The sequence below is a fragment of the Adelges cooleyi genome, unplaced genomic scaffold (assembly GCF_023614345.1).
Source record: "Adelges cooleyi isolate 19-005CV unplaced genomic scaffold, UGA_ACOO_1.1 ACOO_flye_CR_arks_rails_tigmint_CR_PRNA_108, whole genome shotgun sequence".
Taxonomy (NCBI): Eukaryota; Metazoa; Arthropoda; class Insecta; order Hemiptera; family Adelgidae; genus Adelges; species Adelges cooleyi.
In genome coordinates, this window is record NW_026095761.1 from 7,931,842 (window position 1) to 7,944,993 (window position 13,152).

The 13,152-nt window shown below is 26.8% G+C and overlaps 1 protein-coding gene across 3 annotated transcripts; it reads right to left on the minus strand.

Annotated features, from left to right (window-relative positions):
* Positions 1 to 521: 521 nt before the first annotated feature.
* Positions 522 to 12,713, minus strand: LOC126847385 (ankyrin repeat domain-containing protein 31-like). 3 transcript variants are annotated; one of them, XM_050587559.1, is made up of 24 exons: positions 12,349 to 12,712; positions 11,448 to 11,588; positions 10,930 to 11,069; positions 10,345 to 10,472; positions 9,904 to 9,969; positions 9,728 to 9,835; positions 9,565 to 9,669; positions 9,399 to 9,503; positions 9,233 to 9,334; positions 9,038 to 9,136; positions 8,875 to 8,976; positions 8,711 to 8,812; positions 8,010 to 8,111; positions 7,392 to 7,610; positions 6,163 to 6,438; positions 5,808 to 5,909; positions 5,499 to 5,624; positions 5,237 to 5,341; positions 4,134 to 4,214; positions 3,858 to 4,054; positions 3,416 to 3,595; positions 2,628 to 2,746; positions 1,942 to 2,063; positions 522 to 870 (listed from the first exon to the last, which is right to left on the minus strand). In XM_050587559.1, exons 1-24 carry the CDS (start codon positions 12,459 to 12,461, stop codon positions 556 to 558), a joined length of 3,255 nt encoding a protein of 1,084 aa, XP_050443516.1. In that variant the 5' UTR covers positions 12,462 to 12,712; the 3' UTR covers positions 522 to 555. The 3 variants fall into 3 exon arrangements, with proteins under 3 accessions (XP_050443516.1, XP_050443517.1, XP_050443519.1); XM_050587560.1 differs by lacking the exon at positions 8,010 to 8,111 and having other exon boundaries at positions 12,349 to 12,713; XM_050587562.1 differs by lacking the exons at positions 9,038 to 9,136; positions 9,233 to 9,334 and having other exon boundaries at positions 12,349 to 12,711.
* Positions 12,714 to 13,152: the final 439 nt, after the last annotated feature.

Below are 13,152 nucleotides of genomic sequence, written 5' to 3' on the forward strand. Positions count from 1 at the left end.
AATATGAAATTAATTAGCCTGTGTCCTGTAGAAACTAGTTATTTGGTGGAATCATAATACTATTTTGAAAAAAGTAAAAATACTTTGGTATTTTTTCAAATATAACCATAATTGTTTATAATTATTATTAAGAATTTGTATTGTCATATTATAAAATTTAAAAATGTGTGGGAAGGTAATGTTTTAGATTTTGGTGTTGAAGAGTTTATTGTTTAGATTTTATTTTAGCTTTTATTTGATGTAAAATGTTACAATTGGTCCACACTATCATAAACATGATACAAAAACTTTCTCTGCTTTGATTAGAAGCTATAAAAAAGATTAATTAAACTGTAGTATTTCAAAATTGCTTGAAAACAAAATAACTTAATATTTATTTATTTCTCAAAATATTACATAAATATGATTATATATGCTATCAATATTTAGTTTATTGCATACCTTTGTAACGTTAGCTAACTAACTTGCAAGTTAAAATGAGTGATTATTTATAAATGTAAAATAAGAACATTCAACAATAATAAATAACTCATAAGGATGTATTTATTAATAACTTTATACAATAGAATACTTTTGAGCGACTTCTAAAAACCATGAAATATGAAATGCTTTGAAATGTTTCATATTATATTTAATTAATCTATTAGAATCATTGGTGTATAGTATGATTGTAGATAGATATTGCATTTGTTCATATTTTTGACAATGAAATGGCATAATATTTGTAGAGCAATCTTCGGGATTTGGCATTCGTTTCAACAGTTTTGCTCCAAATTCTAATACCAGTTTCTTTAAATCTTCTACTGTTAATTGGTTAAAGCCTGAATTTCCACAAATGTGTACATTTATTCCATCAAACAGTTTTGGGTTCTAAATGAGAAAAATATTTATTTTAAAAAAGAAAACATCAAACCTAAAACAACTATTTTAATAATATTAATTCAACTTAACTTGTTAATCAACATTCTCATACTCTTTAATATTCTATTTTATTTTTCAATTAATTATTAACCAAAAGTTGGTACTTGGCATGTTTCTAGATATACTTTAAACATATATGGCCCAAAAGGATTTATCAATTTGCAATAATTAAAACAATTTTTTAAAAGAAGTTGGTTTTAAATTATTTTGTTACTAAGTTTTACAATAATTGTATCCCAAAAAGGAGGTCAAATAATGTTGAAAACATACTTGATACATAGTTGCACTATATTGATTACATTGTAGAACAAAAGGTAATTGTGTATTATACGGACCCCTCTATTTTTTTTAATATCAGAGTGTAATTAGATAAAATATTTCACACTACACATTAATACAGTTACTAATGAGGCGATTACTTGCCCCCCCCCCCCCAAACCCATCTGTAGGACAGCCGATCACCGAGTGTTTTGGCATTCGCTTGTTCAGTGCTGTCACTTTGCTCCGCTAAACTTAATACCCTAGGTTTGCAGACTACAGGCTAAGATTTTTTTAGATTAGTGGTGTAGCAAGTACTAAAACACTTGATGACCTGCCATCGTTCTATAGAGGGGTTGGTGGGGGGGGGGGGCAAGTAATCGCCTCATTTTAAACTGTATCAATGTGTAGAGTGAATTGATTTATCTAAATAACCTCTGATATTGCAAAAATTACGGGAGGGTCACACAAGCATCAAACAAAATTTTGCCTTTTATTTAACCCATATATTTACATTTTATATGATTCTTAGCACATAAAATTGTGTTTGCTGCTCAGTGGACTGCTACACTTTCAGATTGCCTTAGGAAACAGCATATCATCCAGTGTTCAAGACATAATATAATAATGATAGTAATAACAGTTATCATATTTGTAATACATCGCAGTTTCAAAAATTAACATAATTCAGGTAAAATCCTGAACAGATAAAAAAATATCATACCTAAATGGAGATAAGCTATAAATTGAAAAAATATTTACCAAATTTTGTTTATTTATTCGTGATAATTTCGGACCATTACAGTCAACAAATTGTTTTGTTCCGCTAACTTCATAATCTTCACACGACAAAAGTTTATTTTGTAGCAGCGAATTAGTGATCCCTAATGAAAAGAAAAACATTATATATTAAAATTTAAATAATAAATCTTAAGTATTTTGATAAAAGATTAGGTACTAGCGATACAATTGAGATATATTTTTAAGAAAGCATTACTGCAAAATATATTATATTTAACACAATATAGGGGAAATTCATTAAGAATAAGACACTTATTTTCTCCAAAAATAATTGCAATTTTGTAATTTTCCTTCTTAGGAGACATTTTAATTTAAGATATAATTTTAAATGATAATATATAATAAGATTATTAATTATACATTTTTAAAATAGACAATATTCAAATTTTTATCCATTTTTTTTTTCTTGAGCTTTATCAATTTTAGGAGGTAATAAAAATAATACTACTTATCACTTATCTTCCTGACCTACATTATAACTTTAAAAGTAATTATGCAAAACTGGTAGCGATCAGTCAAGTTTTTTAGCAAATTATTCTTAATTTAAAAAGCTTATTAAATATGTAGGTTACTATTTAAGTTTTAAAAGTTTTAATAGTTCTGGAAAATACTAAAAAAAGGATTAATAAAAAAAAGGTTTTACTTACATTTTTGTTTAATGATAAATAATCCATTTGCTATGCCATTCAAACATTCAAAATTCACATTACAAATATTATTTGGCGTGTCTGGCACTATGACATGAGTCACATAATGTTTATCATTACTAAATAATAATAATATTAATTAATAACTATTATTAAAAATCATCACCTCATGATGATAGCGTTGGGCCTTTAAGGCCCCTGGATACTGACCGTTTTTTTCAGCCAAATACATAATTTTTTGTCCATCGCATAGGTCGAACCAATGATCTGATAGGCAATCTAAAAACAGATATGAATTTGTCATGGAGTTTACATGAGATCGGTCAGAGTATTTTTTTTTATTTTTAATTTTGCGCCCTAACAAATTTTATTTTAAAATTTGAAATTTTATAAAATGTTTTAACGTGTTTTATGAGTAGTAGGAATAAGATATCAAAAAAGTACGCTGACCAATCTCAAGTAAACTTCATGACAAATTCAAATCTGTTATCGGATCACTGGTTCAGCATGTGCAATGGACAAAACATGTACTATTATATTAACTAAAATGGCTTTTACTCATAGACAAAATTATTTAAATTAAAAATAATGCCACAAAGCTTATACAAATTAATCTGTTAATTAATTGACATTTTCTAAATTTATTGAAACCACTTTCTTCTTAAATATTGCCTATACAAAACTCCATAAAAATGGTTGGTATCTAGTGGCCTTAAGACTTTTTAAGCTTGCATCATCATGATAATTAAAACAGCAAATTTTTACAATTTTTTTTCCTTTTTACTCACAAACTGGTCTTGGCGAGTTTAATATTAAACTGTTTACAAAATCTATTAATAGTACCATTGTTCAGTGTGATTCCATTTACAATTATTGTAACTTGATCTGGCTCATAAACATGATCAAATTTTGGCGTACATAGATTTTTTTTTATTGTTAATTTTGACCATATTTCTTCGTTAAGAGTTCTAAAAAAAAATATAATTCATCATTGGTAATTGTACATCATCTTAAGCCAAATTTAACATTTTTTTTTCTTTGATTACAAGTAACCTTGTATGGATATATCTAACGGTGTGTAATCAGAAACACAGTTAGAGAAACCATATAATAATTCATAATACTTTAACAGACTACAAAGGAACAACATAGTTTTACTTTTGTAATGAAATATGTACAAAACTTATTTTTTATTTATTACCATATTGGTAAAAAATGTATTTTTCTTACTTGGGTGTTTCCCCATAAATGTTTACACATTTAGTATTGGCTCTATTTTCCAAAAGTATTTCTGCTATTTCAAATTGATTGTACTTAATAGCTGTATGTAATGGGGTTTCATATTCAAAACCGGGTACACTTAAATACGCCCCATATTTAATCAAACTTTTTACAATGTCTATGCGACCAGTTTTCACTGTTTCATGCTATGCAAACAAAGAAACAAAAATAAAATAGTTTTAGAAATTTTAAATGGATATCCATTATTATTTATCAAATACAAACCAAAGGAGTCCATCCAGCATGGTCTTTAACGTTTGGATTGAACCCTTGTGAAAGCAGTGAGATTACTGTATCTAGATTACCCTAAAATATTAAATCTATAGTTATTAGTAGCTACATAAAAAGTTTTCTTTTCTAATAATTAGTAACATAATAATAAAACCACAAAAAAGTCAAACATATACTAAATATAAAATATAATTACAAAAATACTCTTCACTTAATTTATAATAATTTAACATAATCGGTTGACCTCATGGCATTGGTCTCGATGTTCCTCATAAGCCGTAGAAATGGCTTGTTATGCTCAAGTCACGGTAACTCAGTTTGGCCTATCCCATTTATGAGTTGAGTTAAAAAATAATTTGATTTTGTAATTTTAGATTTGGTTGCGCTTATTTTTTTAATAATTATACTAAAAAAAAACTACTTAAGTTGTTGTTTTTTGGAAAATGTGGATAAATTAATTGTCCGATTCAAAAAAAAACTTATCTAATAAAAAAATATATTTTCACTGGTAACATGCTGGTGAAATCAGTATTTATCTAGATTCATTCATCATGTAGCTTAACGGGCCAGTAAAGCCCAATGCTGCCTTCACGAGATGATTTCTTGACAAATTCATTATCCAAAACGGGTCGTCAGTCTGTTGCCGGAGAGGGGGATAGCGGCTTCTTTCCACTGGACGATTGCTCGCCCAGCAAACAGAACACCCATAACCGAGTGTCAAACAAGCGACAGAGAGTGCTAACACACTACCCCCTTATTCACTTGGCCACTCCTCATCATCTAGATAATATACTTAACAATAATAATGCTAAATTACAAAAACCTAACAAGCAATACAGTTTTTTCAGAGTTTTAACTCTATAACAGAGTTATATGTTCTTGTCAAGATACCTCTGAACCTCATCTTTTTAAGATGAGCCAAAAGGGAGATGAGGGGAGAAGCCCCCCCCCATGGTAATAAAATATGAGCTACGAGCTGGGAAAGCACAATTTCTTTATGTTATTAGAGTCCCTCTACTTATTTATCTATTATTAATGATAATTCCTAAATATTTAAAAAAACAAACATGTCTGTTAGTTTGATTAATTCATTTTACCTTAGAACAAGCAGTATGCAATATTGTTTCACCTTTACTATTTCTCGTATACATATTTTTATAAGGTTTTTTTGTAGAATCTATTTGTGTCTTCTGTACATCAATCTGTAAATAAAACAAGCAATAAATGCTATTAGAAATAAGAATATAATATATATTCTATAAAAATAATGTACGTGTAATAAGACATATTAAGCATCTAAAAAGAACTTATAAAAATGTTGTGTTAATTCAAGTAGATTCAAATATAAGTCATTGTTACTTTTTGTATAATATTTTTATTTGGTGTATTATCTTTAGGACTACTATTTTCTAAGTTAAATTGGTTGTCATTTTTTACAGCCTTTGCTATTTCATTCATATTTTTTTTTGTAGTCGTAATCAATGTCTAAAAACAAAAAAGATACAAATACTTAGTATATACAAATTTCTTAAAAAATCAAGTTGTAAGCTATTTTTTAAAATTTGGGACTGAATTTTCAATGGCGACACACCTATTAAATAAATTACTTATTCTTTAGGCAACATTGAGTGAAGTTTTAAGCAAACTAGAATATCAAATATATAGTACCTTTTTAGAGTTATGAGATTTTTTTATTTCATCATCGTTTTGCCTACCAGGCAAGTTTTTTTCTGCTTCATAATGATTTTCATTTTTAATGTCGTTGATATCCTTTGAATAAATAAAATATAGTATGAACAAGAAAAAATCTCACAAATTTTTAGGTTTTTTATATTAGTAACAAATAAAAGATACATAGAAAATATTTTATGTAAATATCATGAATAATATTTAATAGCAATAAATAATAAATTGAATGTTTATACAAAAGCTAACATTTTTTATTTACAAATTTCATCAATAATTCCTTATGGTATAAGTAAAACATTTAAAAATAATTAGGTTTTAGGAAGGAAATACTCACTTTTATTTTGTTAGAAGAATGAGATAATATTTCTTTAGATTCAGTCTTTAATTTTTTATTTGTCACAATAGTATCTAAATCATTATTAGAATTACATCTTTTTCCAGTTAACGAGATGTTACCACACTCTTTTGACCTGCTATTACTTTCAACTGGTTGCTTACTATTTTTTTTGTTACTAAGAGTAATATTTTTGGTCGATGGTGTTTTATAAAATAAACAATTTGGTATAATTTCACTGTTTTTCGATTTCAAAACACTTTTGGATAACTCTTTCTAAAATTTAAAACACAATAAATTAACAGAATAAGTATAAGTATACATATAATATCAGCAATTAATTTTGGCAACAAAAACAATAGATTTCATGTGGATTGAAGTTATTAATTATAGAGTCATCATCATGTTCTGAAGGCAACGCCTTGTCAAATTAGCCCTGTGTGTCTGTCTTATATGAGAGACACATCATTGGCTATTTGAGTTAGGGATCTCTAATGCAGTAGTTTCTCTCTTGCTTGCTGCATCGCAGTTGATGAACCAGTACTTGAAATATTTCTAAGCTGCCTCTACCATGTCCTTCCATTACCATTATTTCTGCTGCAGAAATCGCCAATGGTTGGTAGTAACAGTAGCATTCCCTCCATTACCCCCTTTTAATTGTGTCTTACGACAAGCAGGAGTTAATGGACCAATTCTAACCCCAGACCCACAGGAGGTATACTGTAATTATACAGTAATGTGTCAAAATAAATTGAACAATTTGTTTGAGATATTCTTTAGATATACTTAAAGTAAGTTTTTTTTTTCAAAATCGTTTACTAAATAGTAAATAGTATAGTTAGACCAGAGTATTAATTCTAACGCCAATAGTTAGTTTAATAAATGTTATATTTGTAAATCTTTTAACAATGTTTACGTTAATTAACTAAAATATCCACTAACATAAAATAATATAAATCATTCCGATTTGGATAAAGAAAATGTGTTTTGGTTTAATTTTATTCCAAAACAAAAATACATTTTTTTTAAATAACTTTTTACTATATTAAAAATTTAACTACCATTTGATATTATATAATTTTTTTATATTAAAATGTCAGAAAATGCTACAAGAAAATGAAGGATCATTGTATGGGAATAATTAAATTAACACATTTTTGTTTAAAAAACATTAAGCCCCCAGGAGTAATGATAAACAGATAGAATAAATAAATGATACAGACACTTACTTCTTCAAAAGTTTGATTTGCTTCCGATATTTTTTTCACTCTCTCAATAGTGTTTTTGGAAGATGTGTTTTGCACCCCGATATTTGCTTTTATACTCTTTTTAGAGGTGCATACAATATTTGTGGATTTTTCAGTTGGTATATTAGAATTATTTTTTGGACTATCATCTGATAATGTACAATCGTTGTATGTTGGAGAACAGACAAAATTTTGAAATATCTAATTTAATAAAAATATTACATGATATTATTATTTTAATTATTATTATACCAGTAAACAGCAATACATCAATATATTAATCTAAATGAATAATGCTAAAGAACACTACAAATTCTATAAATAAAAAACATAAAACCCAATATGTTGTCAAAAACTTGTAAATAAAAAGAAAAACTACACAATTATGTATAATACATAATTATTTTGTTTTTTTTTTTCAATTTAAAGCTCATAGTGTGGGGTATGGTTTTGTCACTAAAATTCTCAAGAGCTCATCTGTCCTATAACCAACCTAACCGGCAATTGTATTTGACTACTGCACTACACCATAACCCTGATTTATTAAATTTGATTATAATTCACACTGTACTTAAAAAAAATACTCAAAGAAATACTAACCATGTCGATTTCTGCTTCGGCATCGCGTGAACTTTTATTATTTAAAACACCTGAAGTACTTGGTGTACTTTTTTGTTTTAATTTGATATCAGAATCTTTTTCCTATTGAAATAAATATGTAAGTAATTGTTTTAGAACAATATTTGGAAAAAATTCCGGTAGGTTACAATGTATTCTGTGGAAAAATTGTATTTTTTGCAGTGTTGTTTCTAAAATCATATTTTTTTCTCCATTCCTACATAAGATAAACTCGTTTTTACCCTACTTCTAAAAAATAATGAAAATATAATACGGTTTATCATAGTTTTAAAACAAATTTATTTTATGGCCCAAAACCTTTATTTAGGTAAATTTTTGTTTTCAGATTTTTCCAGTCACATGTAGCTTTTATAATTTAATAATATATTTTAAATTTATAAACAAATTATGTATACCATAGTACAAGGTTAACTATAAAAGCAAAATAAAAATATACAAAGAAATCTAATCAAATCATTCTATTGCTATTTATACTCCAGAAACAATAATTGGAGTTCGTTTTCTAACATTCATTCCTCAAAAAAGAAACTAATTTTACGAACAATTCTTTTGGAATTTGTTCTTAATACAGATTTTTCACAAACAATTTGTTCACAGAAAAGAATTATTGTTTAAAAATTGATAAAAGTAACCAAAACTTATATAATAACCAAATTACTAACCGTATGGATTTTTGATTTAGAGCTGGGCACACTTTTCTTCAAATCTTTTGATTTAGTTAGAGTGCTTTTTCTGGAATTTGCCATAATACCAGGATCATTTACCTGAAATAAAAAAAAAAATTCATTAAAAATATTATCTTAAAAATAATGATAATAATACTTACCATATCAATTTCTTCTGCAACACCACATAAGCTCTTTTTATTCAGATCATTTAAGGTCAGTGTGCAATTTTTTTCTTTTACCAACATTTCTTTGTTATTTACCTGTATAATTAAAAAATTGGTTAAATTATTTCAAACTACTATTATATAAGTAACTACTAACTGTATCAATTTCTTCTTCTTGTGGACGTTTTTTATTTAATTGATTCGAAGAAATCAGTGTGCTATTTTTTTCTTTTAACAAAATTTCTTTTATAATTACCTGTTTAAAAAAAATATTTATTAAACAACTTCAAATTAATATTACCCAAGCTATATAGAATATAAAATCACAATTACATTACACATTACTACTAACCGTATCAGTTTCAGCTTTTCCAAGAGGACGGTTTTGATTCAGATCTTTTGAGCAAGTCGGTGTGCAGTTTTCTTCTTTTAGCAAAATTTCTTTATTATTTACCTGTATTATTAAAAAAATTGTTTAAATCCTATAACTAATATTACCCAAGTAGGTAACTACTAACTGTATCAATTTCTGCTTCAGATCCATGTGGACGTTTCTTATTCAAATCTTTAGAGATAGTCGGTGGGCAATTTTTCTCTTTTAACAAAATTTCTATGTGATTAACCTGTATTATCAAAAAATTGGTTAAAAGATCTTAAATTAATTTTTCAAAATTAACTACTAACCGTATTGATTTCTGCTTTAGGACTGTGTGGACGTTTATCATTCAAGTTTTTTGATGTAGTTGGTAGGCCAACTTTTTTATTTAACTCTAAGTTAGGATCTTCTACCTATTACAATATTTGAGCATTAAAACAAACATAATTTTATACATGGTAAATTACAAACCTTATTAGGAATTTCTGTTTTGGGATTGTGTAAACTTTTTTTATTTGAACCACTCGAAGTAAGTGGTGTGATGACATTTTTATTCAATTCCTTTTTAGAATCTATTATCTATTTTAGTAGACATTTAAATATTATTTATTTTTTTTATAATCATATTTCCTTAATGGGCCACTTACCATATCAACTTCAGGGGTAGATAAGCTTTTTTTACTTAAATTACATGATCCATTGTTAGATTTTACCTGTTTAATCAAATATCAAAGTACAAAGTAAATTTAAAGATTTAAATGTTACACAAATATAATAATTGTATAATAATAGAGAAATGTAGTAAATATATTATCATTGGATTTAAAATTAATTAGTTTAGGATTCAAAATCTAGTACTAAATTCTAAAAAAATTAAAAAAAGAAGACATCATGCATCCGCTAAAAGAATATGCCAAGTACTTATACATGTACTTTAGGGTTTTTTTTTTGTGGATTTTCAGTAATTTAATTTTCATCAAATTTAATTGAATAGTCTAATAATTTCTATCGCTCATTTCTACAGTTAAAATAGGTGAAAATTAGTTAAAACGGAAAAATGTTTATATAAATAGAGTTGAAATACATACTTTGTTTTTAGTTTTTTTTTTTATCGGTTTATCTGGAGAATAAATTATTGTTTCGCTTGCATTATCTGCTTTCACATTTTTCGGAGGAAAATCACAAGACAAATCTATTTTTTTAGACAATTGTTTATCTAAAATTGATTTAATTAAATTTGTTATTATTATACCAGTATTGTAATTTTTAACCCTTCACTACTAATTTAAAAAATTAATAATAAAGAGAGATATTTTGAAAGCACAGATAAAGTGGAATGGTATGAGAAATATTATTATACCATAAAGCTAAGTAAATAGTAGGTAAACCCATTGATGTCGGATGGTACATAATCAATTTATTACCTGTTTTTTCCCTTTAAAAACTTTAAACACTAAACAATAGTAGTCAGTAGTAAAGGGCAGGCAACATAGTCTTTGGACTATGATACAAAATTAATAGACATTTTAAATCAAGTGTGATTTTGTAGAATGTAAAACAAATTGATATACTATGTAAGTAGATATAATTGTTTAAAACAAAACTTACCAAATAAATCTATTCCAAAAATAGAACCAATAGGTATATCAGACATGGAATACATAATACTTTACCTATAATCTTATTATTAAAATCCGGTAATCTGTAGTAAAGACAAACTCTTGACAGTTGTTCTCCTTCTTGAAAATAACTGGTCTTGAAAAATCTTTGTTTAGTTGGTTTTGGAACTTCCTTACAGTTATCGTAACCCATTCTACCAAAAAAAAATGTATTGAATTAAAAACATTTTTATTTATTAAAAATTAAATAAAAAAATATACAAACAAATATTCATAAAAAATAATTTGAGAATCCGAATTATAACATCGTTATTTATTATTAGAAAACAAAATAAATATAAGACTTTTCTCATAATAAAAACTAACTCTAGCTAACATACTATAGTCTATTCAGTGTAAGATTAAACTTATATAATAATCCACCTAGACCTAGGCCTAGGCGCGGGGAGGCTAGAGGCGGAGGGATGCACAGTGGTGACGAGTTTTCGTAAGCTGAGCGGTATAATCTTAGCCTGAATAGACTATAGTATGTTAGGATAGCATAAAAATAAATATTATGATAAACTACTTACTTTGGATCAAGCCAAAATAAAATATTTTTTGCATATACCACCAGTTCATAGTGATCCATTTTTGTTTTTGTTTTATTAGATTTGTAGTGATTACAGTCAGATTTTAAATTGTCAAAAATTGGTACATTCATGTTACCATCACTAAAAATATCAAGTTATTATTTCATGCAAGAGAAATGCAATGCAAATTTTAGTTTAATTGAGAAATCAATTATTGATAATAGTAAAGGAACAAATCTATTTTACCGGACACCTTATTTTTTGCTATATTATAGTGTTTTTTACGTTGCTTACAAATCTGAAGTCAGAATTAGGCGGACTCCGTAAGTTCAAAAGTTATAGCTAGTTGAAATTTGCATATTTCCCCTATGTAACAGTACGCGGCGACTCCGTCGGTAGGAGGCGATAACTAATAAGGACGGCAGGTCTCCTAGTGTTTTGGCACTTGCTCGGCGTCGTAGCTTCGCTCCGCTAACTAAAAATATCCTAGATTTGCAGGCTATAGACTAGGAGGAGATCACAGGTTCAAAGTAAAGTCGGTTTAAAACAGCTTTACAAGCCATGTCACGTGTCTGGCATAAGAAAAAAAAGGACCAGTGTACAGTTACATAAGGGAAAAATGCAAATTCCAACTAGCTATAACTTTTGAACTAACGGAGTCCGCCGAATGAATTCTGACTTCAGATTCGTTATCAGTGTAAAAGACACTATATTATAGAGAAAAAAAGGGTGTCCGGTAAAATAGATTTATACCAAAGTAAAACTAATCGGTCTTCATGCAAACCCTAGGTACAAATTATAAATTTTAAGTTCGCATCATAATATGTTAATATCAAACTAATATTATATTTAGTAAAATGTACTTATTCAAATTAATTAAAGATAAACAATATAAACTCACCAATAAAATTTTTTAAATGCATTTATAAAATCGTCTCTTATATATTCTTTATAAGATTTCTTTAAAAATGCCATGTCTGCCAATGTTGTTTTCTTTTTTAAATCCTTATTCATATTTACAGTTTATATTACTAAAAAACTGTTGTTTGAAAATATCTATCAGTAAGTAATATCCACTTTTTTTAATGTGATAATCCAATTTTACAATAATTAATATAATATCGTCTAATACGTGTATGTTTAGTATTTCTCTTAATTTATTGATGAAGAAAATATAAAATTATATCAAATATACATTCTTTGCTAATTGTAGATTATTGTACTAAAAAAGTCAGTTTAATATTTGAACTTAGTAATAATCGGTAAATTCTGAGTGTAGTTTATACTTTATATATATATTAGATAAATTAATAGATATCTAATAATAATAATATAACACAAATCACAAAATTATAGTTAAAATGTCTCTTTAATAATATCTTTAATAAACTTTTCGCGCCAATGTGAGCGTTAACACTTAACAATGAAAAATAAAAACCAAGGTCGGGTGAGTAATATTTGTTCCACACATTTTTTCTTCCAATGAACATTTGTTCCATATGTTTTTTAGAACAAAAGTTTATTGGGACATTAGATGTGTGGAATAATTGTTATTACTTATTTGGAACAAATGTTTTGAGGAACAAAAATGATATGACATAACAGTACCACATAATAAATGAAATCAAAATGGAAAGCTATTGAGTAAACAAAAAACGACAGCCAATTCAATGATTTTTAGTAAAACGACTTCATAAATAAAACT